This window comes from Oncorhynchus masou, chromosome 5 (assembly GCF_036934945.1).
Source record: "Oncorhynchus masou masou isolate Uvic2021 chromosome 5, UVic_Omas_1.1, whole genome shotgun sequence".
NCBI classification, from domain to species: Eukaryota; Metazoa; Chordata; class Actinopteri; order Salmoniformes; family Salmonidae; genus Oncorhynchus; species Oncorhynchus masou.
Window position 1 is genome coordinate 64,699,554 of NC_088216.1, and position 26,497 is coordinate 64,726,050.

General features: G+C 41.3%; 2 protein-coding genes, 1 long non-coding RNA gene and 1 pseudogene across 19 annotated transcripts in view; 3 read left to right on the forward strand and 1 right to left on the reverse strand.

Moving 5' to 3' along the window:
• LOC135540091 (endothelin-converting enzyme 1-like) overlaps window positions 1-8,308 on the forward strand; it is a 47,999-nt gene extending 39,691 nt beyond the window's left edge. For 2 of the 3 annotated variants that reach the window (XM_064966448.1, XM_064966447.1), the window contains 11 exons: window positions 1,943-2,131; window positions 2,688-2,830; window positions 3,040-3,154; window positions 4,422-4,730; window positions 5,015-5,092; window positions 5,304-5,407; window positions 5,711-5,821; window positions 6,029-6,096; window positions 6,520-6,710; window positions 6,943-7,038; window positions 7,217-8,308. In XM_064966448.1, coding sequence (XP_064822520.1) covers window positions 1,943-2,131; window positions 2,688-2,830; window positions 3,040-3,154; window positions 4,422-4,730; window positions 5,015-5,092; window positions 5,304-5,407; window positions 5,711-5,821; window positions 6,029-6,096; window positions 6,520-6,710; window positions 6,943-7,038; window positions 7,217-7,393 — 1,581 coding nt within the window. In that variant the 3' untranslated portion in view covers window positions 7,394-8,308. The remainder of the gene's footprint in view (window positions 1-1,942; window positions 2,132-2,687; window positions 2,831-3,039; window positions 3,155-4,421; window positions 4,731-5,014; window positions 5,093-5,303; window positions 5,408-5,710; window positions 5,822-6,028; window positions 6,097-6,519; window positions 6,711-6,942; window positions 7,039-7,216) is intronic. The other variant, XM_064966449.1, reaches the window with a different exon arrangement.
• LOC135540093 (uncharacterized) lies at window positions 2,125-9,909 on the reverse strand. The gene is made up of 3 exons (XR_010455703.1): window positions 9,831-9,909; window positions 3,032-3,126; window positions 2,125-2,198 (listed from the first exon to the last, which is right to left on the reverse strand). It is a non-coding gene; the product is annotated as an uncharacterized LOC135540093 (long non-coding RNA).
• Window positions 6,238-6,385, forward strand: LOC135540573 (U1 spliceosomal RNA; annotated as a pseudogene).
• Window positions 9,872-26,497, forward strand: part of LOC135540089 (eukaryotic translation initiation factor 4 gamma 3-like) — a 75,933-nt gene continuing 59,307 nt past the window's right edge. For all 15 annotated transcript variants that reach the window (XM_064966431.1, XM_064966433.1, XM_064966436.1 and 12 more), the window contains exon 1: window positions 9,872-10,435. In XM_064966431.1, the coding sequence (XP_064822503.1) occupies window positions 10,272-10,435 (164 nt within the window). In that variant the 5' untranslated portion in view covers window positions 9,872-10,271. The remainder of the gene's footprint in view (window positions 10,436-26,497) is intronic.

Genomic DNA, 26,497 nt, shown 5'->3' on the forward strand with positions numbered 1-26,497 from the left:
TCTTAGGTCAGTTAGGATCACTTTATTTTAAGAATGTGAAATGTCAGGAAAATAGAAGAGTGATTTATTTCAGCTTTTATTTCTTTCATCACATTCCCAGTGGGTCAGAAGTTTACATGCACTCAATTAGTATTTAGTAGCATTGCCTTTAAATTGTTTAACTTGGGTCAAACGTTTCGGGTAGCCTTCAACAAGCTTCCCACAATAAGTTGGGCGAATTTCGGCCCATTCCTTCTGACAGAGCTGGTGTAACTGAGTCAGGTTTGTAGGCCTCCTTGCTTACACACGCTTTTTCAGTTCTGCCCACAAATCTTTCTATGGTATTGAGGTTAGGGCTTTGTGATGGCCACTCCAATACCTTGACTTTGTTGTCCCTACGCCATTTTGCCACAACTTCGGAAGTATGCTTGGGGTCATTGTCCATTTTGAATACCCATTTGCGACCAAGCTTTAACTTCCTAACTGATGTCTAGAGATGTTGCTTCAATATATCCACATAATTTTCCTCCCACATGATGCCATCTATTTTCTGAGGTGCACCAGTCCCTCCAAACATAACGATGGTCATTATGGCCAAACAGTTCTCTTTTTGTTTCATCAGACCAGAGGACATTTCTCCAAAAAGTATGATCTTTGTCCCCATGTGCAGTTGCAAACCATAGTCTGGCTTTCTTCTGGCGGTTTTGGAGCAGTGGCTTCTTCCTTGCTGAGCGGACGCATTCTGTCTCCTTCCTGAGCGGTATGACGGCTGCGTTGTCCCATGGTGTTTATACTTCCATGCCAACGTGGTACCTTCAGGCATTTGGAAATTGCTCTCAGGGATGAATCAGACTTGTGGAGGTCTACCATTTTTTTCTGAGGTCTTGGCTGATTTCTTTTGATTTTCCCATGATGTCAAGCAAAGAGGCACTGAGTTTGAAGGTAGGCCTTGAAATACATCCACAGTTACACCTCCAATTGACTAAAATGATATCAATTTGCCTAACAGAAGCTTCTAAAGCCATGACATCATTTTCTGGCATTTTCCAAGCTGTTTAAAGGCACAGTCAACTTAGTGTATGTAAACTTCTGGCCCACTGGAATTGTGATACAGTGAAATAATCTGTCTGTAAACAATTGTTGTAAAAATGACTTGTGTTATGCACAAAGATGTCCTAACCGACTATAGTTTGTTAACAAGAAATGTGTGGAGTGGTTGAAAAACAAGTTTTAATGACTCCAACCGAAGTGTATGTAAACTTCTGACTTCAACTGTATATACACAGTATGTCCCCCCACTTCTACAGCGAAAGTTGCACCCCTGGGCATTTCTACGTCATAGATTTAGGTGGTAACTTGTGGAATAGACACAGGCTGGAATGCGGTTTTAACCAATCAGCATTAGACCTACCCGTTGTATAAATTGGGACAATGACTGACTGACCTCGTCTGTGACACTACCTCTCGAGGAGCAGCCCTTCTCTCCTCTATAGAAGCTCCATCTATCTATTTTTCACTGTTAATTTCTAGAGCATAGATAGAGAAGTTATTTTTTTTGAGATTATATGTTTTGGCAGTTGCCTGTAGAAAACAATGGTTTCCAGATGGTCTGAAAACATCCATGTGCATTTTTTGATCTCATATTTTAGAGGATTTATTTAAGGGTCCTTAAATATAAACTCAGCAAAAAAAGAAACGTCCTCTCACCGTCAACTGCATTTATTTTCAGCAAAGTTAACATGTGTAAATATTTGTAAAAAAATATTAAAGACAACCACAGGGACAGTACAAACCCTATAGTATGCCACTTGGACAGAAAATGAAGAAATACTAGAGAAAGAATGTATAGCTCAAGGGATAATGCTCTGCTTGTAATAGTCAGTATTTTCCTAGTCCTGAATTGTGTTTTTAATTGAATTTAACCAACATCTCTCCCTCTGTGCTGCCTATATTGTCTTTGCAGTATCTGAATGCATACCTAGACTTCCTGGTGGAGTTAGGGGTCCTGTTGGGGGGCCCACAGGAGACATCCAGATCGCTGATGCAGGAAATTGTGGACTTTGAGACCACCCTGGCCAACATCACCGTACCCCAGGAGGAGAGGAGGGACGAGGAGCTAATTTACCATAAGATCCAGGCAAAGGATCTGGCGGTCAGTCCCAGAATGACTTGCATCTCTCTGCAACTTCAGATGATCCAAACATCAACACCATGTTCACCTGCAGTATCACCAGATACAAACATACAGTAGATGACTTCCAGATTGAGCTGTCTCCAGTGGTGTAAAGTACTTAAGTAGTACTTTAAAGTTATTTTTTTACTTTACTGTTTTATTTTTGACAACTTTTACTTCACTACATTCCTAAGTAAAATAATGTACTTTTTATTCCATACATTTTCCCATACACCCAAAAGTACTTGTTACATACTTTTACTCTAGTAGTATTTTACTGGGTGACCTTTTACTTGAGTCATTTTCTATTAAGGTATGTTTACTTTTACTTGAGTATGACAATTGGGTACTTTTTCCACAACTGGCTGTCTCAATCAACAAGTGTATTTTGCATAGATTGCATTTTTGGTTTAACAGTGCCTTCTCCAAGGTCTTTCTTCCTACTTTCTGTTCATACCTGCTGATTTATAAAAATAAAATGCAAATCTGTGCACGAGTAGATGTTGACAGTATCATTGTTTCTGTGTGTCGGTAGACATTGGCTCCTGCGGTGGACTGGATGCCTTACCTCACAGACGTGTTTGCTCCTGTTCTTCTAAATGACTCAGAGCCTGTGGTGGTGTACGCCAAGGACTACCTCCAGAAGGTCTCTGACCTCATTGCAAGCACTAACAAGAGGTTAGAATCACTTCCGAGCCCTGCCTTCCACTCATTCATATTTAAATGCTGATGGACAACGCTTTGTAATTAAGGTAACCATTGAGGTGATTTCATATCGATTGGAAAGGGATATTATAAAACGTTATGCAAACTAGAATATAACCTTTTGCTTCCTTTCCTGAAATGTTAATATGGTGTAATGAATTAATCTACTCCTACCTGAGCAGTGTCCTGAACAACTACATGATCATGAAGGTGGTGAGGAAGATGGTGTCCATCCTGGACAAGAAGTTCCAGGATGCTGAGCAGCGCTTCTTTGAAGTCATGTATGGAACCAAGAAGGTGAGAGAGAGATGGGGAAACCGTCAGGGCTGTACGCTGGCAGGGAAATTATCAACAGACCTACAGATAAGGGTACTCGAGGGAGACCAGATTTTCCTGCTGCCTCAGTCAAGAAGTAAAGCGATACTTGCTTATAGCACAGATATAAATCAATTAGTGGCTATAAAGTAAACTGTAAACAGAAATTGGCATAGATAAAACTTAATGAGATGTGCACTTGTCAGTGGCGTTAGGGGCAAACTTAAAGGGACACTTTGTGATTTTGGCAGAGGCCCTTTATCTAATGCTCCAGAGTCCGATGAACTCGTGGATTACCATTGTATGTCTCTTCGTCCAGTATGAATGAAGTTGGAGGTAATTTTGTGAGTCAATGCCAACTAGTGTTACCCATGGTGCAATAACAAAGTCTATCTACAAGCAACGCTAGTTAGCAATTGTGCTAGCACTAGTCAGCAACTTACTTCAAACTGCACGCAGAGACATAACAATGGAATCCAAGAGTTAATCTGATTCTGGAGCAGTAGATAAAGGGTCTCTGCCAAAATCCCAAAGTGTCCCTTTAATTAAACAAGGAGATGATAAGAAATACTTTAGCTGAGTCACTGTCATCATTAGACACATAGCACTTCTGCTAAAAGCTATCTGCTGTGTTGTGGGTGTTCCAGCTATCCAAACCCTTATCTGAGAAAGATCCTGTTTGCCTTGCGTTGCTCTGGAGTCACACTATCAGAACATACCAAGAGCATTCTCGTCCTGGGGAGCACCCCTCCCTTTCTACCCATCACTCACTGTCATTGTTTTCCCTGTCTCTACTCATATCTCTTGTTCTCTCACTCACCCGTTTCCACTCTGTTGACCTTTCCCCCTTCCTCTGTCTGCAGTCTGTTTGATTCTAATATTCCCTGTAATCGAGGGGAAGTTGGGCGAGAGGGTTGTCCTATTGCCAATCTCGGAGAGTCTCACAAAAACAACAGTCAGCACTTTTAGAGGGGAATGTGCTGTCTCCCCACACTCTGATAAAGGCCTGGCTTTACCTCCAAGTCATAGCTGCAAGATTATGGATTCCTAGGAAATATTGTTTACTTCCAAAGAAAAACCAATACTTTACTACTTATTCCATGCTTGAGGAGCATTTTAAAAGCTAATACAGTTAGACTGGGTTGATACTACATTAGTATCATGCCGTGTTTAAGTCTGAGAGACAGTGCTATCTTGTGTGTAGGTGGTTTGATGTCATAGTTCTCATGTGCTTGGTGTGATGTTTCAGAGCTGCACCCCACGCTGGAAGCTGTGCGTCAGCGACACAGACAGTGCCCTCGGCTTTGCTCTCGGGGCCCTCTTTGTCAAAGCCACTTTTGCTGAGGACAGCAAGGCCATTGTAAGTGTTTCAAGGTATTGCCTACACACCTACCTACACTGTGAACTGCCCCTGGGTGAGATTTTGACAAGCCTTTCCTTTTCCCTATATTTCTATCAGGCAGAAGATATGGTCTCTGAGATCAAATGGGCATTTGAGGACAGCCTGAAGTATGTGGACTGGATGGATCAGGGGACAAAAAAGGCAGCCAGAGAGAAGGTGGGAGAGATGGGTTGCTTTGAGTAACTTGTAGAAAGTGTTCCACTGCTGGGGTGAGGGACTTGTCATTACACAGATTAGCAACTCTGGAAACGTTTCTTGCCTTATAACTAACATAAGGTATGTAGCAGTGATAGGATTTCCATTGTATTCCATAAGAGATTGCCAGACAGGACACAGAAAACATAGTCCTTATTGCTTTATCATCAGTTAGTGAAACAGAACTCTGCAGTGCCATCTGGTGTAAGCATCTGTCTCAATTCACCTCATCTGCTCTGTTATAGGCTGAAGCCATTTACAACATGGTTGGATATCCAAAATTCATAATGGACCCCAAGGAGCTTGACAAAGTGTTCAATGATGTAGGTAAATATGTAATTACATTGAATATGCATACTTCTATATTATGACGTTCATGTCTCATATGTTGATTAAAAGACCCAACTCATTGATGTTGTCTTATTTTAAGACACCCTGGTTCTGGGGAGGGTTGCCAATCTTACAGTATCTCCTGTTTGAATTGCTTGTGTGTGAACCTCTTTCGCCTTCTAACCTGATTCCCCTCTCTCTCAGTTTGAGGTGGTGTCTGACCTGTATTTTCAAAATGTCATGCAGTACTACAACTTCTCTGCCAGAGTGACTGCGGACCAGTTAAGGAAAACCCCCAACAGAGATCAGTGAGTGCTCGCCTCTCCAAAGAAGAGGTCAAATTCTCTTACGGTTACAAATTCCCATTCTGCTAACACTGTAGAATAGTACTGGGACCCAGAAATGTTCCCTGGCAACCAATTTCCCTCATCCGAACTGATCTTTTTCTCTCACTACATAGTGTAAGAGAGCAGCTTAGGGTTTTAATGCTTTCACACTGATCTAGTCAACAGCCTAGCTAAGGGGATAGGGGAGAGTCAATGACTGGTTACCACCCTCATCTCAGATTTATGTTCTATGTCTGTCTTATATATTTTGTCTTGCATATACAGGTGGAGCATGACCCCTCCTACAGTGAATGCATACTATAATCCTACCAAGAATGAGATGGTGCTCCCTGCGGGAATCCTTCAAGCTCCTTTTTATAGCCGCTCATGGCCAAAGTAGGTCCCTCTTCAGCCTATTCAGTCCCTTAATACCGGCCCATCTCTGGCAAAAATACTGTACTTGCGCTGTACTTGCGTGAATTGTATACAGTGTGTGTGGTGTCTCCTTGAGTGTCTTCATATAGCTCAGAATGTAATTGCTTTGTTATAACATGCTTTTATTTACTTGAAAGGATTTTGTTAAACTGTTGAATACATTTCCAGGGCCCTGAACTTTGGGGGGATTGGTGTAGTTATGGGACATGAGTTGACACATGCTTTTGATGACCAAGGTAAGACTTTGTATTTTCATATAAGTCGTAGTGTGTTAACTCTTGTTACTTTATATGGGAGACTCAGAATAAAATGATGTGACTATAGAAGTTTGGTTAAAACTAAGACTCTCTTTTTAGAAATATAGCTAGGCTGTACACTTACAGTACCTGGCAGGGGAGACACCTTGATCACGAAGGAGGTTCACCCAGGGTGAGGTTCAGCCATTGCACTCTGGATGAGCTGATCCCTCAAATTCTCTACTGCATAATTTGTGGTAGTGGGGGATTGTGTCTGCACTCTTTTACACCCCCCCCCCCCAAAAACAAAATATATATATATTTATAGACTGTAAGTTGTAAGCATCCCAGCAATCAAACATGGCACATTATGATTTCAAATTAGGTCTCCCATTCTGAAGCATATTTTGCTTCATGTTAAAGGGAGGGAGTACGACAAGGATGGGAACCTCCGCCCCTGGTGGAAGAACTCATCTGTGGAGGCCTTTAAGAAGCAGACCCAGTGTATGGTGGAGCAGTACAGTAACTACAGCATCAACAAGGAAGCCCTCAATGGAAAACATACCTTGGGAGAGAACATAGCTGACAATGGTGGCCTGAAGGCTGCCTACAAGGTTTGTATGATGGGGAGGTGTTAGGGTGGGCTAAAGGGAAAGTAGACTTGACAATTCAACTTACAAGCACACATACAGTGAATGTGCAGACGTTTCAGAATCATCAATGTGAGATACAGTATTTGGAACGTTTGAGGGCAAGAAAGATATTTTTTTATTTTATTTCAAACATCCTCTCGCCATAGAGAACAAATGCATGCTGCCTGTAACATGATCCTTGTCTGCTTTGAAGGCTTATGTGAACTGGATTTCAAAGAATGGAGAGGAGGCCACTCTGCCCGCCCTGGGGATGACAAATCATCAGTTATTTTTTGTTGGATTTGCCCAGGTTTGTGCCACTTACAGTATCTCCATGTCTGTGGCAAATGTAGTAATGCATTCTCTAGCATTCCTGCCTTCAACATTATGTATTAATTTGAATGACCTATTACATTGATAATGTAAATGAAGGATTATTCACTCGAAAGTCCTTAATAATGTGTGTCTGTGCTTCCTGCTATGTGTAGGTATGGTGCTCAGTTCGAACTCCGGAAAGCTCGCATGAGGGCATCATAACAGATCCACACAGTCCGTCGAGATTTCGAGTTATTGGCACCATCTCCAATTCCCATGAGTTCTCCAAGCACTTTGGCTGCAGGGCAGATGCCCCCATGAACCCTAAACACAAGTGTAAGCTTTGGTGATGCCTAGCTACACATAGGTAGGTCTGGCAGGTGGCAAAATGGACACTGGGGACATGGAGCAAAAATAGATGCAGTGGTAAAGTCTATAAGGAAGGAGAGTACTGGTCTCAATACCACTGAAAATCCAGCTGTCTTACCCACTACACTTCTCAGTGTCCTTAATGAGGACTGAAGCTGGAAGTTGAGCCATATCCAACTCTCTTCATAAAGAAAAATTGTTATAGAAATGAGCCTCTCTTTCCTCAATGGAACTCTGAAAATGTGCCTTCGTGTTCACTTAATGGAGGGACAATTTTAACACTGGAAACCAAAGGAATGCTTGTAAAAAGGAGAACACTAATGGGAACTTCTCTCAATCAGATTTTATGAAGTTGTCATATGCATTATAGTATTTATTTGTTGTTTGTATCAGTTATATCAATACACCTCTGTGTTGTGTCTTCAGTTACTATATGTTCCTTGACTGCAAAAGAAAATGACGAGTTGCAATTCCTGGATTTGGATTGCGATATAATCCAGAGGAAACGGTCAATCACATCTACAGTATAATACAAGTTACTGTCATAAGTGGATTGTAAAAGCCATATTTTATTATTGCACATGATTGATCCGGTCAGTAAGCCCAATGTGTAGGCCTAGCTTGTTTCTGCATCAACAAAACCTAACACTGATTTGGGTTAATGTCTCCAGTGTATGCTGTAGTGGTGTTGTTAGAAAGTGACCCTCACATAATTGGTAAATGCCTGATATAAGAGACATATTTAAACAAATATTCATTCAGAGTATTCTGAAACTCAGGGAGGTACTGTTTAACCTTTATTTACCAATGCAAGTACTGAAAAAAATATAAACACAGCATGTAAAGTGTTGGTCCCATTTTTTTTTTACAAGCTGAATTAAAAGATCCCAGAAATATTCCATATGCACAAAAAGCTTTTCCCTCAAATGTTGACAAATTTGTTTACATCCCTGTTAGTTAGCAATTCTCCGTTTTCAAGATAATCCATCCTCCTGACGGGTGAGGCATATCAATTTACATTTTTTATTTTACCTTTATTTAACTAGGCCAGTCAGTTAAGAACAAATTCTTATTTTCAATGACGGCCGAGGAACAGCCTTGTTCAGGGGCAGAACGGCAGATTTGTACCTTGTCAGCTAGGGGATTCGATCTTGCAACCTTTCGGTTTCTAGTCCAACACTCTAACCACTAGGCTACGCTGCTGCCCCAAGATGGTGATTAAACTGCATGATCTTTACACAGGTGCACCTTGTGCTGAGGACAATGAAAGGCCACTCTAAAATAAGCTGCTTTGTCACAGATGCCAAGTTTTGAGGGAGCATGCTGACTGCAGGAATGTCCAGCAGAGCTGTTGCCAGAGAATTGGATGTTAATTTCTCTACCATAAACTGCCTCCAATGTAATTTTAGAGAATTTGGCAGTCCATCCAACAACCGCAGATCATGTGTAACCATGCCAGCCCAGGACCTCCACATCCAGCTTCTTCACCTGTGGGATTTTCTGAGGGGTGGGATATTTATGTCTGTAATAAAGCCCTTTGGTGGGGAAAAACTCATTCTGATTGGTTGGGTGGGCCTGGTTCCTAAGTGGACGAGCCTGTGCCCACCCATGGCTGTGCCCCTGCCCAGTCATGTCAAATCCATAAATTAAATTAGGGCCTAATTTATTTATTTCAATTGACTGTTTTCCTTCTATGAACTGTTACTCCGTAAAATCTTTTAAAGTGTTGCATGTTGCGTGGATATTTTTGTTCAGTATATTAACCATTGAACAAGTCACGTAACAAAAATAGTTTTACCGTTCTGTGTCTGGTCATACATGACATGACTTCTCTGTGACGTTACTTCTCTAATTGTTCTTATCTCATAGACATGTGGTCACCATTCTTTTGTATGACCCATCTATTTCGATGGCCATCTGAGGCTTCATAACGACACCTTTAACGTAATGATGAGCCTCCGTTGTATTCCAAAACAATTAAAGTAAATTAATAGTTGTTATCAACGCTAGATGTCGCTGCACACAAACAATATAGTACCGAGTACAGTACGATCTAATACAAACTTCACTTCTGCCTTCTGGCAGTAAATACACCATCGGTCCATCATTATGTGTACAGATGACTGTACTTGATCCTGATTACATTTTTATATATTGAGTGAGTGGTTCTTGAGAATGGCCCCATACATATAGCAGGAGATGGTTTACTTCAAGACTTCAAGACAGCCACTACAGTTAAAATAATAAATAACATTCATTCTTTAAAAAATATCATAAAGCGTAGTTATTTAGAACAAAAATAATGCAGTACTCAATATACATTAATGTTGGCTTATGTGCCAGTCAGTATAGGTACTTGGCCACATGAATGCAACAAATGAGCGTCATTTTCGATAGCTGTAGTTAAGACGTACATACCCGTAATTGGACGAGAATAGCCGAATCATCTGTCCTACCGGACTGGAAGCGGCCGGAACGCCATGTTGACGAAGTCTCCCATCTCCGTGGAAAAAATGATTATAGAAAAATCAGTTGTTGAAAACAAATGTTAAATTATCGAAGGAGAAAAGACGCCGGTGATAGTGTTCGGAAGAACTGAAACGGATCTGCAGAGGTCCCGGGCGGGCAAGGGAGGCAAACCTCCCACCGTCCCCATGAATAGCACCACAGACCCGAACAGCGACTTTCCATGAAAAAAAGCTATTCTGAGTTGCTATAATAGCTAGCTAGCCCTAGTGTCGGCTAAAGGATTTGCGGCCTGTTTCAATCATATTCAACGCTTGCTATATTTATGAAAGCTAGATATATTTTGTATCAGTATTTATTAGTGTATTGTTTTCCTTGGTTTATTTTTTTGCAATGAGTTTGCCGGCGAAAATAGTCCCAAAACCTGCCACTGTCGCAGTAAGTGGACCTGGAACTGGCCCGTCTCCGTCGAGCCAACTGCGGGCTACCCTGACCTCGGTGTCTTTACCGTCGGGAGCCCCAGGCGCTCCTCAACTGAACACCTTGCCGCCTCCTCAGTATCCTTCATTGACAAGAATATCCCTGCCACCTCTTGGTCAGGTATTCGGGGGAGAAACATTTAGGTAACGTATTGGTGAGCGGTTGGGTGCGGGTCAATGACTAATGTTTTGAAGAATAGGGAGGAGACATTTAGCTAGCTAACATATTACTATAGTTATTTATTGACAATCTGCTAAATGGCTAGCTAGTCAAATTCGCTAAACTGCAGATAATTAATTATTTTGTTGGCCAATGCATTTTAACTGTTGTGCTTGTGGGGATCAGAAAAGCTGGCCAACTAGACACAATTTCACGAGTTGGCGTAACGTTAGCTAGCTAACTCTATAAGGCCACCTCACCGGCTTTGTTCAGTTCACCGGTAGCTAGCTAACTAGTCAGCCACATTCATATTAGCAGCTGTAGACTCATAACTAGCACATCCGGCTAACATATTGGCGAACTATTTTATTCGGGTCAGGCAGTATTTTGTAAGAGGGTTTGGGTGGACTAGATTTTGTAGCAATCAAAACGTAACTTGTTAATCATCCTAAAACTATATTATTGCTACCTCGTATGAGTGAATGTAAACTAGCTGGGTACAGTAGTAACCTAGCTAACTAAGTTGGGCCTTCTCCCCGGTATCCATAAAAGGAATGCTAACTGTCGTTATTTAGCTAGCTAGCTAGCTAGGCCGTAGTTAAACCGGGTAGTAGATGGCAACCGGTGCCACACCGGTATACCCATATTGACACGGTAGTGACGCCACATACATATTTGCTGGTAGCTACGTTGGCAACTGTAGTAACGTTACAGTGTAATGCATTTGATCCAGTATGGGTTTACCGATATTCCTATTTTATTTGGGGTTATGCATGTATCATGATTGTATGAATGACATTCAGTAAGCCTATGTCAAGTCACTGCGTATCTATTTTTTTTAAACAGAAATTGATCAAGAGCATTTTCCTCACTTCAGAAACCTCTTGTCCCTGTGAACACTTTTGATCCCAGCCAGTGGAATTGTTCTGCCAAATTGGATCTCCTAACAACGTGCCTTGCTTGATTTGTATGAACTTTGTGAATATCAACTTTGAATCTTAATTCATTTGATCCGGCCATTTAAAGTTAGGATCTAGTGGCTTCTTATGATTTAAAACATTATTGTTTTGATCTCATGTCCAGTCATAATGGAAGTATTGTCTCCTGAGTGCTAGTCTGTGAGTCTTATCATCTTCGATGGTGCAGCCTCCTTACCAGCCTTGGCCGCAAGGACAAAATGTTGCTGTTTGAAAGCAAATTTCCTGCAATTCTACACATTTAGCCTTGAGGTAGAGAACATTTTCCAGTTTTAAAGTACATTTCCTGCAATTCTACACATTTTGCCATAGCTTATGCCATGGTCTTATGCTATCTGAGTGACTTAAAAATAACAAAATCAATGCAACGGCATTTCTTCAAGTTGTGATAGGACTATTAGAAAATCCATAAGAACAGTTAAATTGTAGACATTAATCAAAACTTCATCCATGCTTAATAACATTAACAACATTACAGGCTTCTAAAGGACTCTGCCACAGTGATAGAGAGTCAGCTGACTCATATCCTCAACCTGTTAATCTCAACTGGGGAAATCCCATGTCAATAGAAAACGGCTTATATAACACCAAGTCGGGATAGATCGGATGTGGCCAACTACCGTCCAGTATCAGTTCTTTGTGCTGTCTCCAAAGTGTTGTAAAGGCTGGTGCAGACACAGGTGGCCAACTATTTCTCACTCAACGGCCTATTTACAGCCTATCAACGCTGCTTTAGAAAGATACACATCTACAGCAGTGCAAAAGGTTGTGGAGGACATCAAGTCGGCTTGTGAAAGCCAGGTCACAGCAGCGCTCTTCTTGGATCTGGAGGAAGCTTTTGACACTACACCAAACCACACTCCAGAGGAAGCCTGTGAAACTAGGCTTTGACAGTACTGCAATCAAGTGATTCACGTCATACTTACGGGGAGAAGTCAGTACAAACTGCAGAGCACGCAATTAGCCCAGGTACCTGTGGTGAATGGAGTCCCACAAGGGAATGTGTTTGGATCCCTGCTGTTCTGCATTTACATAAATGACTTTCCATCAGTGCTGGAGAAATGCTGCATACATAATTGCAGATGAGACAATCCTATACTACTCAGCAAATACACCAGGGAGTGTGAGGAGGCAGTGTCAAACGACATCAACAGGGAAGCGTCTTAGTTTGCTGATAACAACCTCTCCCTACACCCTCATAAGACCAAGGAAATGCTGTTTGGCATCCCACAAAAGCTGAGACACAGCCAAATCTATTACAATAACAGACAGACAAAAAACGTACAAACAAGTAAACTGCTTAAAGTACCTGGGGAAGAAGTTGGACCCACACCTACACTGGAATGAACATGCTGGCCTGGTCATAGGGAAATGGCTTTCTGGGCATGGCGCTCTAAAGACTTTGTCTCCAAGGGCAGCCTCCTGACAATCTACTACCACCATGATAACTCACCTGGACAACTGTGCCACGGTATGGCTTCCCACCCTACATCAGTGCAATAAGACAGGTTTTAACCAGCTACAGGGTATCATCAACAGGGCTGCTCGTATCATGACTGGGAATTCACGGAGGGAACACATAAAGACAAAGGTTTTTCTGCAAAAATCTGTAATCAAACCACCGACGGACAGGATCCATTATAACACCCTAGTGATTGTGCTGTGTCGCCTTGAAAACAAACTGGCTGAATACATGTCAGACCAGTTCAGGTGGGAGTCTTCACCCATCCTCCGGGGGTGCACCAGAGCAGCAGCCAAAGCTTATGACCAATGGGACCTGCATCTGCTGGCACAACCATGGCCTTCCAAGGCAGTCTGCAGTTCTTTGGAGCATTGCTCTCTAACAAGTTGGACATATCTACAAAACAGCTAGCTAGCATGTCCACCATCAAAAGAGCTTTATACAAATCTAGACTGATGTAATGTGAGTGTGGTTTGTTATGTATGCTCTATATTCTGTGTATGGTGCTTTTATCTAGACAACTTTATGTGATGTGTATACTGAGTTAACAAAATATGAGACTGGCCAGGTGAATCCAGATGAAAGTTATGATCCCTTATTGATGTCACTTGTTAAATCTGCTTTTATAAGTGTAGATGAAGGGGAGGTGATGTGTTAAAGAAGGATTTTAAAGTAATGAGACAATTTAGAAATGGATTGTGTATGTGTGCAATTCAGAAGTGAATGGGCAAGGCAAAAGATTTGCAGTGCATTCGGAAAGGATTCAGACCCCTTGACTTTTTCTACATTTTGTTACGTTAGACTTATTCTAAAATGGTTTCAATTGTTTTTTTTACCCCTCAATACCACACAATACCCAGTAATGACAAAGTGAAAATACTTTTTTAGATATTTTTGCAAATTTATTAAATATACAGATGAAGTCGGAAGTTTACATACACTTCGATTGGAATCATAACTCATTTTTCAACCACTCCGCACATTTCTTGTTAACAAACTATAGTTTTGGTAAGTAGGTTAGGACATCTACTGTGTGCACGACACAACCAATTTTTCCAATAATTGTTTAGACAGATTATTTCACTTATAAGTCACTGTATCACAATTCCAGTGGGTCATACACTAAGTTGACTGTGCCTTTAAACAGCTTGGAAAATTCCCGAAAATGATGTCATGGCTTTAGAAGCTTCTGATAGGCTAATTGACATAATTTGAGTCAATTGGAAGTGTACCTGTGGCTGTATTTCAAGGCCTACCTTCAAAAATTGTAGACCTCCAAGTCTGGTTCATCCTTGGGAGCAATTTCCAAATGTTTGAAGGTACCACGTTCATCTGTACAAACAATAGTACACAAGTATAAACACCATGGGACCACGCAGCCGTCATACCACTCAGGAAGGAGACACGTTCTGTCTTCTAGAGATGAATGTACTTTGGTGTGAAAAGTGTAAATCAATCCCAGAACAACAGCAAAGGACCTTGTGAAGATGCTGGAGGAAACAGTTACAAAAGTATCCATATCCACAGCAAAACGAGTCCTCTATCGACTTAACCTGAAAGGCCGCTCAGCAAGGAAGAAGCCAGTGCTCCATAACCTCCATAAAAAAGCCAGACTACGGTTTGCAACTGCACATGGGGACAAAGATTGTACTTTTTGGACAAATGTTCTCTGGTCGGATGAAACTAAAATAGAACTGTTTGGCCATAATGACCATTGTTATGTTTGGAGGAAAAATGGGGATGCTTGCAAGCCGAAGAACACCACCCCAACCGTGAAGCACGGGGGTGGCATCATCATGTTGTGTGGGTGCTTTGCTGCAGGAGGGACTGGGGCACTATACAAAATAGATGGCATCATGAGGGAGGAAAGTTGTGGATGGAAAATTGTGGATATATTGAAGCAACATCTCAAGACATCAGTCAGGAAGTTAAAGCTTGGTCTCAAATGGGTCTTCCAAATGGAAAATGACCCCAAGCATACTTCCAAAGTTGTGGCAGAATGGCTTCAGGACAACAAAGTCAAGGTATTGGAATGGCCACCACAAAGCCCTGACCTCAATCCACTGTAGAAACATGTGGGCAGAACTGAAAAAGCGTGTGTGAGCAAGGAGGCCTACAAACCTTACTCAGTTACACCAGCTCTGTCAGGAGGAATGGGCCAAAATTCACCCAACTTATTTTGGGAAGTTTGGAAGGCTACCTGAAACGTTTGACCTAAGGTAAACAATTTAAAGGCAACCCACTTGGAATGCGATGAAATAAATAAAAGCTGAAATAAATAATTCTCTCTATTATTCTGACATTTCACTTCCTTAAAATAAAGTGGTGATCCTAACTGACCTGTGACAGGTCATTGTTACTAGGATTAAATGTCAGGAAATGTGAAACTGAGTTTAAATGCATTTGGCTAAGGTGAATGTAAACTTCTGACTTTAACTGTAAACAACACCTTATTTACGTAGGTATTCAGAACCTTATGTAAATTAGCTAGCATACACAGACCTTTGCTTACATGTTGCTATGATTTAAAACCGTCAATGGCAGTATAGGCCAAAAAGTATATTTTATACACATTTTTCGACACTGCATCCGTATGCCACACATTGTGACATTGTTTACAAGTTTGCTATTTTAATGTGTAATGTGGGGATATAATTTCTCTCATTCACTTCCATTACTCAATGCCCCAAAAATGTGTAGGGTGTTTGCTCAATGCTCTAATTAAATATGGGTAAATTCAAGAGGGTGCTCCAAAATGTATGTCTAAACCTTGTTTTCTGTAGCCTATGTCATTATGAATCACATACAATTATTCATTAGATTGTTCTTTACAATATTGCAACCTTAATATGCTTGTACTTAATTGTTGCTTAAATAAGAACATTTGTTTGTTGTAATGGTTGCAAGTTTAGACCGCGCCTCTCTTGGTTGTATCTCTTTCATATTTCTGTGTTAGAAGGTGGTAACATTTGGAGGAGTTTCTGTGCTTTGGACCAATCAAAATCAACTTGATACTCGTCTTTTTCATCTCCAGATCCATGGCTTTTTATTCCTCTAACCCCAGTCAATCAATGTTGAGGGGCCCCTTTCTATTGCAATTTTAAAGGGGAAGACTAAAAACCTCACAATGGAAACTGGAACAGATTGTTTTTCCGCGGAGGGGTCAGATTTTAAAAGTTATATTTAAACTGGTAATGTGTGTGTGTATATATATATAATTTAAAATTTGGACACCTACAAATTCAAGGGTTTTTCTTTATTTTAATTTATTTTCTACATTGTAGAATAATAGTGAAGACACACTAAGTGTTAAACAAATCTAAATATATTTTAGATTCTTCAAAGTAGCCACCCTTTGCCTTGATGACGGCTTTGCACACTCTTTGCATTCTTTCAACCAGCCTCACCTGGAATGCTTTTCCAAGTCTTGAAGGAATTCCCACTAATGCTGAACACTTTGTTGGCTGCTTTTTCTTCTCTCTACGGTCCAACTCATCCCAAACCATCTCAATTGGGTTTCAGTCAGGTGCTTGTGGAGGCCAGGTCATCTGATGCAGCAGTCCATCACTCTCCTTGGTCAAATAGCCCTTACACAGCCTGGAGGAGTGTTGGGTCATTGTCCTGTTGAAAAACAAATGATAGTCCCACTAAGCGCAAACAAGATGGGATGGCTAATTGCTGCAGAATGCTGTGGTAGCCATGCTGGTTAAGTGTGCCTTGAATTCTAAATAAATCACTGACAGTGTCACCAGCAAAGCAGCATTACACAACTACCTCCATGCTTCATGGTGGGAACCACACATGCAGAGATCATCTGTTCACCAAGTGGGTGGCTACTTTGAATAATCTTTAATGGTTTTTTGGTACTACATGATTCCATATGTGTTATTTCATACTTTTGATGTCTTTTCTACAATGTAGAAAATAGTAAAAATAAAAACCCTTGAATGAGGTGTCCAAACTTCTGAATTTATTTCATTTAACTAGGCACATCATTTAAGAACAAATTCTTATTTACGACAGCCTAAAGGACTGCCAATTGACGGATTTCCTTATGAATTGTAAATCAGTACAATCTTTGACATTTTTGCGTGTTGCGTTATAATTCTCTGTGTGAAGTTTACGTATACCTTAGCCAAATACATTTAAACTCAGTTTTTCACAATTCCTGACATCTAATCCTAGTAAAAATTCCCTGTCTTAGGTCAGTTAGGATCAACACTTTATTTTAAGAATGTGAAATGTTATAATAGTATAGAATTATTTCTTTCAGCTTTTATTTCTTTCATCACATTCCCAGTGGCGGTTTTGGAGCAGTGGCTTCTTCCTTGCTGAGCGGCCTTTCAGGTTATGTCAATATAGGACTTGTTTTTACTGTGGATATAGAGACTTTTGTACCTGTTTCCTCCAGAATCTCTTCACAAGGTCCTTTGCTGCTGTTCTGGGATTGATTTGCACTTTTCGCACCGAAGTACGTTCATCTCTAGGAGACAGAACACGTCTCCTTCCTGAGCGGTATGACAGCTGCGAGGTCCCATGGTGTTTATACTTGCGTACTATTGTTGGTACCTTCAGGTGTTTGGAAATTGCTCCCAAGGATGAACCAGACTTGTGGAGGTCTACAATTTTTGAAGGTAGGCCTTGAAATACATCCACAGGTACACCTCCAATTGACTCAGGCTAATTGACATCATTTATCAGAAACTTCTAAAGCCATGACATTTTGAAATTTTCCATGCTGTTAACCTAGTGTATGTAAACTTCTGATCCACTGGAATTGTGATAGTGAAATTATCTGTCTGTAAACAATTGTTGTAAAAAATTACTTAAACCTATAGTTTGTTAACAAGAAATTTGTGGAGTGTTTGAAAAACAAGTTTTATTGACGCCAACCTAAGTGTATGTAAACCTCCGACTTCAACTGTATAAAGTGCCTTCGGAAAGTATTCAGACCCCTTGACCTTCTCCACATTTTGATACAGCCTTATTCTAAAATTGATTTAAATAGATTTTTCCCCTCATCAATACACAATACCCCATATTGACTTTTATTTATTTGAATGTATTAAAAATAAACACTGAAATATCACATTTTACTTAAGTATTCAGGGCCTTTAGTCAGTATTTTGAACCACCTTTGGCAGTGATTACAGCCTTTGGATATGACGCTACAAGCTTGGCGCACCTATATTTGGGGAGCTCTTCTCTGTAGACCCTCAAGTTCTGTCAGGTTGGATGGGGAGCATCACTGTACAGCTATTTACAAGTCTCTCCAGAGATGTTTGAGTCCGGGCTCTGGCTGGGCCACTCAAGAACATTCAGAGACTTGTCTCGAAGCCACACCTGCGTTGTCTTGGTTGTTGTCCTGTTGGAAGGTGAACCTTCGCCTCAGTCAGGTTCTGAGCGCTCTGGAGCAGGTTTTCATCAAGGATCTCTCTGTACTTTGCTCCGTTCATCTTTCCCTCGATTCTGACTAATCTCCCAGTCCCTGCCACCGAAAAACATCCCCACAGCATGATGCTGCCACCATGCTTCACCGTAGGGTTGGTGCTAGGTTTCCTCCAGATGTGACGCTACTCTATGTATTCAGGAGTTCAAGAGTTCAATCTTGGTTTCATCAGACCAGATCATTTTGTTTCTCATGGTCTGAGTCTCTTTAGGTGCCTTTTTTCAAACTCCAAGCGGGCTGTCATGTGTCTTTCTGAGGAGTGACTTCCGTCTGGCCACTTTACCGAAAAGGCCTGATTGGTGGAGTGCTTCAGAGATGGTTGTCCTTCTGGAAGGTTCTCCCTTCTCCACAGAGGAACCATCAGGTTTTTGGTCACCTCGCTGACCAAGGCCCTTCTCCCCTGATTACTCAGTTTGGCCGGGCGGCCGGCTCTAGGAAGAGTCTTGGTGGTTCCAAACATCTTCCATTGAAGAATGATGAATGTCACTGCTTTCTTGGACCTTCAATGCTGCAGAAATGTGTTGGTACCCTTTCCCAGATGCCTCGACACAATCCTGTCTCGGAGCTCTATGAACAATTCCTTCAACCTCATGGCTTGGTTTTGGCTCTGACATGCACTGTCAACTGTGTGACCTTTTTATATAGACAGGTGTGTGCCTTTTCCAAATCATGTCCAATAAATTGAATTAACCACAGGTGGACTCCAATTAAGTTGTAGAGACATCTCAAGAATGATCACTGGAAATAGGATGCACATGAGCTCAATTTCGAGTCTGTTTTGTTATTTTTTAACGATTAAACCAAAAGAATGGCTGAACCTGTTTTCTATTTGTCATTGATTGGGTAATGTGTGTAGGTTGAGATTATTTTATTTTTATGAAATTGATTATATTTCTTTCCTATTGGGGGGGTGGGGGCTCATAAAACTAATTCGGGAAGCAGGGATCTTTATCCAGGAGGGGATTGATTTGTCTTTGCTGTAACCAAGAAGCTTGATCTTGCAAGCTAACCACTTTGCTATGAAGGTAGCCAACCAAATGCATAGCTGTAGCCCTGGTGTTGAGAGAATGTATTAACTTAGTTGTAACGCAGTGGCATAGCATGAGCTTTAGGGCACCCCAAAAAACAAAACAAATTGAAGGTATTGAACATTTCTAAATACCTCGGTATAATTTCTAAATACCTCTGATGGTTCTTACTAAATACAGGAGACTTTAAAATTACAGTCAAGCATACATTTTCTCAAGAACCTTGCTCCAAGATCTGCTAAAGCGGTCTGAATAAGCTAACTTCCTATGCATTGTCAGTAGTAACTGTAGTGAGATGGCAGTCCCAGGCCATAGCAGACAGCGTCTTGAACCTTGTGTTTATTCAGTGCAGTGAGAACCTGGTCTGGTGGGACAGCGGAAAGGAGCACAGTGAAGGGGTGGTTTTGTGTCTGCACCATCTTGGCCGTCTCCAGTCACTTCCTGTTCCTCCACTCTCAACCCAATGCACTCAGCCTCAGGTAGGCTATAGCTCCAGGCTGCTACAACTACAGACTGGAAGGGATCCTCAGGGTTAGTCACTGTGCTATTAGATAGGTAGAGGAGAAGATGCTGTAGTAGATAACTTAGCATATCAATTCTATAACAAAAGTAATTGTCTGATTCTTGTCATTGTAAAGTGTAATGAATTTTTAACTCTTGCAAGTGACTCCTTTTTCTCTGGGCATTCTGTGTAGTCTGGTGATTCAGGTCATTTGAGATTTTGTCCTGAATATGTTCTCACAGAAACACTTTTTAGGTGATCTAATTTGTCTGCAGAACAGTCAAGTCAGCAAAAAAAATCCTATTTGACTTTCTAACACTGAACTACTCCCTTTCCTTTCTCTTATTCTATCAGCATGGTTCTCTCTCTCTCCCTCCTACATACACACTCCGCACATAAGTGGCTTTACATGATGATACAGGGACACGGTGGCTTTTCCCCCTTTGCTGGCTCTAAATGGGACTGGTCAGTGGAGGGTCTTGGCTACTGTTCGTTCAAAGGCAAAATAGGGATCGGGATAGAGTGCCGGATGTTGCCTGTTGCAGTTGCCCCAAAATGATTGGTAATGAACTACTAGACTTGCAGAACCTGATCTATATCAGAGCCTGGAAAACTGAACCTGTACTTGAGATGGGCGTAGGGGTTAGGTTACAGGTCTGGGCTGACCTGGCAGGAGGCAAAGGAGCAGAGTGACTTAGAGGGGTTGGTTTTTGTTTACATCCGTTTCTACTGAGCTGTGATAGGTGCCCTTCACAGATCAGTGTTTTACATGTATGTAAAAAGGTTATTGTCTGGGGCAGACCAGGGTTTCCTTAACCTACTTTCACTGTGTTCTGTCTGCTGCATCAAAACATGACATGTTTTCTAATGAAGTTGTAGCCTAGGTTGCTAAAGCTCACTTGTTATCCAGTCCCTATTGGCCACATGTAGCAATGAGCTGATTACCTGGCTGTGCATAATTGTACAGACATTAATTTTCTCTCATCTGATCCCTTGGTCCTTTGTAACTCTAATAGATGACATATTTTCCTCCGCTCTCGCTGCAGAAACTAAATGAAGCTCAGACTAATTGCTAATTAGTGTGGTCAGCAACTCATGGCTGTAGCTGGCACTTGCAGGGTTGAATGGGTGGTGCCAGTTAGGGCTGGCACAATTACAATTAACCTTGTAACTGACGGTTATGGTTGAAGACCATCATGAAAATAAAATAACCCTCATAACTGCAACACTACCGTTCAAAGTTTGGGGTCACTTAGAAATGTCCTTGTTTTTGAAAGAAAAGCACAAAAAATATATATTTTTAATGACATAAAATGTATCAGAAATATAGTGTAGACACTAATGTTGTGACTATTATGGCTGATTTTTAATGGAATATCTACGTAGGCATACAGAGACCCATTATCAGCAACCATCACTCCTGTGTTCCAATGGCAGGTTGTGTTAGCTAATCCAAGTTGATCATTTTAAAAGGCTAATTGATCATTAGAAAACCCTTTTGCAATTATGTTAGCACAGCTGAAAACTTTTGTCCTGCTAAAAGAAGCAATAAAACTGGCCTTCTTCAGACTCGTTGAGTATCTGGAGCATCAGCATTTGTGGTTTTGATTACAGGTGAAAAATGGCCACAAACAAAGACCTTACTTCTGAAACTTGTCAGTCTATTCTTGTTCTGAGAAATGAAGGCTATTCCATGTGAGAAATTGCCAAGAAACTGAAGATATCTTACAATGCTGTGTACTACTCCCTTCACAGAACAGCGCAAACTGTCTCTTAACAGAATAGAAAGAGTGGGAGGCCCCGGTGCACAACTGAGCAAGAAGACAAGTACATTAGAGAGTCTGGTTTGAGAAACAGACACCTCACAAGACCTCAACTGGCAGCTTCATTAAATAGTACCCGCAAAACACCAGTCTCAATGTCAACAGTGAAGAGGCGACTCCGGGATGCTGGCCTTCTAGGCAGTCTGTTTGGATGATCTCTTTACAACGTATTAACTTTTGTTGTAGCAAGCAAGGTGTTGTAGCAAGCAAGTCTTCGGGGACTGCAGTCATTTGGCTGACCAGTAACCGTCATCTAAAATGTAATGACCATCACAGCCCTAGTGCCAGTGCCTCTGAGGGTAATATGTGGGTATGTATGTAATTATAAGGCCCAGTGGAATTGGGCTTGTATAACAAAATAGGGTAGTTAAAATAATATGGCCTTTGTTAACAGTTCAAATCACATGTTATTGGTCACATACATATGGTCAGCAAATGTTATTGCGAGTGTAGCGAAATGCTTATGTTTCTAGATCAGACATTACCTGTTAGTGCAGCAGTATCTAACAATTCCACAACAAAACCTAATACACACAATCTAGTAAAGGAATGGGATGAGAATATATGTCTTAAATATATTGATGAGTAGTGACAGAGTGGCTGAGATGCAATAGATAGTGAAGGATACAGTATATACATATGAGATGAGTAATGCGAGATATGTAAACATTATTAAAGTGACTAGTTTTCCATTTATTTCAGTGGCCAATGATATCAAGTCTGTAGGTAGGCAGCTGCCTATCTGTGCTAGTGGTGGCTGTTTTAACAATCTGATGGCCTTGAGACAGAAGCGGTTTTTCAATCTCTCTGTCCCAGCTGTGATGCACCTGTACTGACCTCGCCTTCTGGATGATAGTGGGGTGAACAGGTAGTGGCTCGGGTGGTTGTCGTTGATGATATTTTTTGCCTTCCTGTGACATCAGGTGTATGTATCCTGGAGGTTGGGCTGGGCGCTATACCATATTTAACTATATACCGGTATTTATGCACAAATCGGTTTGGGTTTTTACTTTACTTTCTATGACGGTATTTTAATGTTTGGTTTGTTAAATGTGATACGCTGTGTGTAATGTCCATTTTTATAGTTTACTCCTCTACTTGAGTCATCCCTTTCCACACTCTATCTCCATGCCGCTTTCCACACAGACCTAGCCCCGCCCCCTGTCACTCAAGGAGCATTTGTTGTTGCTTGACCACGAGACACTTGCGTTCAGTCTGCATGGTCAATGCAGCACATGCAACAATGTTGATGACAACGATGTTTCCACTTAGATCTTAATATAAATCCACATGAGTTCTATAATTACAATATTAGTTTGTTTCTTACATCTGCAAACAGCTAGTTTGTATTTTCTTAGCAAGTTAAGCTAAATTGTGTTAGCCACTAATGCTAATCGCTAGTCAGCTGGCTCGATAGCTAATAAAAGTACTGAGTCAGAGCAAACGTAGCTAGTTAATACAAGTACTGGTGGAGGCATAAATCAGCATGTTTGTGGAACAGTATCTTCTAAATCAAAGAGGAAAAGGTGAAGCATGAGTATGTTGGCTATATGAATAAAGACTTAATGTAGCCAAAGATTATAGGGTCACCTAGGAAGGGTGAAAACCAAAGTGGTGTTCAGTGTTGTCACTAACTCGTCCATGGCATTTTCAGTCGTTGTCATGACAAACAACACTGTATTCAAAGTGCCCGCTATTATTTATTTTCTAGCTAGAATTATATTAAACATTCTATTTCCATAATTCCAAAAGTTCACCCAAGTGCTTTGTTCTAAATTGAAATGGCAACATTTGGTTAAAAATAAGGCCAAGTATTTTTGCCCATATAGTGGCAGTGTGGAAATGATCGAAAATGAGTGCTGGTAATGCAGGAAATTATTTTATTTTGAAGTTGAATTGAACAGTATAAAACCATTTGAATAGAGAAAGACCAATTGAAATAATTTAAAATATATGTGTTGCCACCCTAGGGTCACGCACTACTTATAAAGCAAATTTAGAACTTTTAGTAATCAAAAACATAAAATACCGTCAAATTTGAAAAATACCATGCTATGATATTTTGGCCATATCGCCCAGCCCTACCTGGAGGGCAGGTAGTTTGTAATGCGTTGTGCAGACTGCACCACCCTCTGGAGAGCCCTGTGTTTGTGGGTGGTGCAGTTGCCGTACCAGGCGGTGATACAGCCCGACAGGCTGCTCTGTGCACCTGTGAAAATTAGTGAGGGTTTTCGGTTCAAGTCAAATTTCTTCAGCCTCCTGAGGTTGAAGAGGCGCTGTTGTGCCTTCTTCATCACACTGTCTGTGTGCGTGGACCATTTCAGTTTGTCGGTGATATGTACAGTACACAGATGAACTTAAAACCTTCCACCTTCTCCACTGCTGTCCCTTTGATGTTGATAGGGGGGTGCTCCCTTTGCTGTTTCCTGAAGTCCACGATCATCTCTTTTGTTTAGCTGACATTGAGTGAGAGGTTATTTTCCTGACACCACACTCCGAGGGCCCTCCCTCCTCCCAGTAAGATGTCTCGTCATTGTTGGTAGTCAAGCCTACCACTCGTGTCGTCTGCAAACTTGATGATTGAATTGGAGGCATGCATGGCCACGCAGTCATGGGTGAACAGGAGAGGGCTGGGCACACACCCTTGTTGGGCCCCAGTGTTGAGGGTCAGAAAAGTGTTGACAGCAAATGTTGTTTCCAACCTTCACCATCTGGGGGTGACCCGTCAGGACCCAATTGCACATGGCAGGGGTCTAGACCCAGGGTCTCAAGCTTAATGATCATTTTTGAGGGTACTATGCTATTGAATGCTGCGCTGTAATCAACAAACAGCATTCTTACATAGTTATTCCTCTTGTCCAGATATGATAGGGCAGTGTGATGGAGACTGCATCATCTGTGAACCTATTGGGGCGGTAAGCAAATTGGAGTGGGTCTAGGGGGACAGGTAGGGTGGAGGTGATATGATCCTTGACTAGTCTCTCAAAGCACTTCATGATGACAGAAGTGAGTGCTACGGGGCGATAGTCATTTTAGTTCAGCTGCCTTAGCTTTCTTGGGAACAGGAACAATGGTGGCCATCTTGAAGCGTGTGTGGACAGCAGACTGGGATGGGGTTTGATTATGTCCGTAAACACACCAGTCAGCTGGTCTGCACATGCTCTGAGGACACAGCTAGGGATGCAGTCTGTGCCGGCAGCCCTGTGAGGGTTTTACTCACGTCGGCCACGGAGAAGGGGAGCCCAAAGTCTTTGGTAGCGGGCCCTTGTCGGTGGCACTGTATTGTCCTCAAAGCACTCAAAGAAGTTGTTTAATTTGTCTGGGAGCAAGACGTCTGCGACGGGGCTGGTTATCTCTTTCTGTAATCCGTGATTGTCTGTAGACCCTGACACGAACGTCTCGTGTTTGAGCCGTTGAATTGTGACTAAACTTTGTCTCTATACTGACGCTTTACTTGTTTGATTGCCGTACGGCGGGAATGACTACACTGTTTGTATTCGGCCATGTTTCCAGTATCCTTGCCATGATTAAATGCAGTGGTACATGCTTTCAGTTTTGTGCGAATGCTGTCATCAATCCACGGTTTCTGGTTAGGGAATGTTTTAATAGCCACATGGTACAACATCTCCTTTACACTTCCTTATAAACTCGCTCACCGAGTCATCATATACGTCAATGTTTTCCCTGAGGCTACCCAGAACATATCCCAGTCCATGTGATCGACGCAATCTTGATGCGTTGGATAGACTTAACCTGAAGGGGCTGCAGGTTCCCAACTAGAAACACCCCCCTTCAGCCCAAACGGTGGCGCAGGGAAAGCAAAAATATTCTTAAAAATATTTAACCTCCACACATTAACAAGTCCAATAGCTTAAATGAAAGATAAACACCTTGTTCATCTACCCAGCATGTCAGAATTTTAAAATGTTTTACAGTGAAAACATAGCACATATTTATGTTAAACCACCACTAGGAGAGCATACAATATGTAGCCACATTGCTATGCAAAATAGCACAATCACAAACGCAGGATTAAAAGAAAAATAGTTCACTAACCTTTTGAAAATCTTCATCAGATGACAGTAATAGCACATGTTACACAGTACATTTATGTTTTTTTCAATAATATGCAATTTATATCCAAATCTCCGTTTACATTGAGCCATGTTCAAAAAATGCAGCAGAAATGTCCGGAGAAATTATAAATAGCTCCGGCAGCTAACGCCAGATAACAGCAATAAACATCATAAACTTTGACTAAATATACATGTTCTACATATATTTAGAAAGATACACTTCTTCTTAATGCAAACACTGTGTTACATTTATTTTTAACGTTACAGAATTCGTTCACTATTCAATAATCTGAGACGGCGCTCAGGCATTAGCATTATTTCTCTACAATGTTGGATTCGACAAAAATACAATTTTATAACATAAATATTCCCTTTGATGGTCTTCGGCAAGAATGTCGTGGAAGGAGTTATACTTACCTAATATAACGTTTGGTTGCTGTTGGTGTGTCTTTGTATTAGCAAACGCTAACATCTTCAGGTGAATTACCCCAAAAAGGACTTCTGATCACGAAAATTGCGCATCAAAACTTCAAATTTACATATTATATGTCGACTAAACTGGTCAAACTAAGTGCAGAATCAAGCTTTAGGATGTTTTTAACGTACAAAACAATTGGCGATTAAATCAAACATAACGAACTCTCCTCAAGCAAGCCGGGGAAA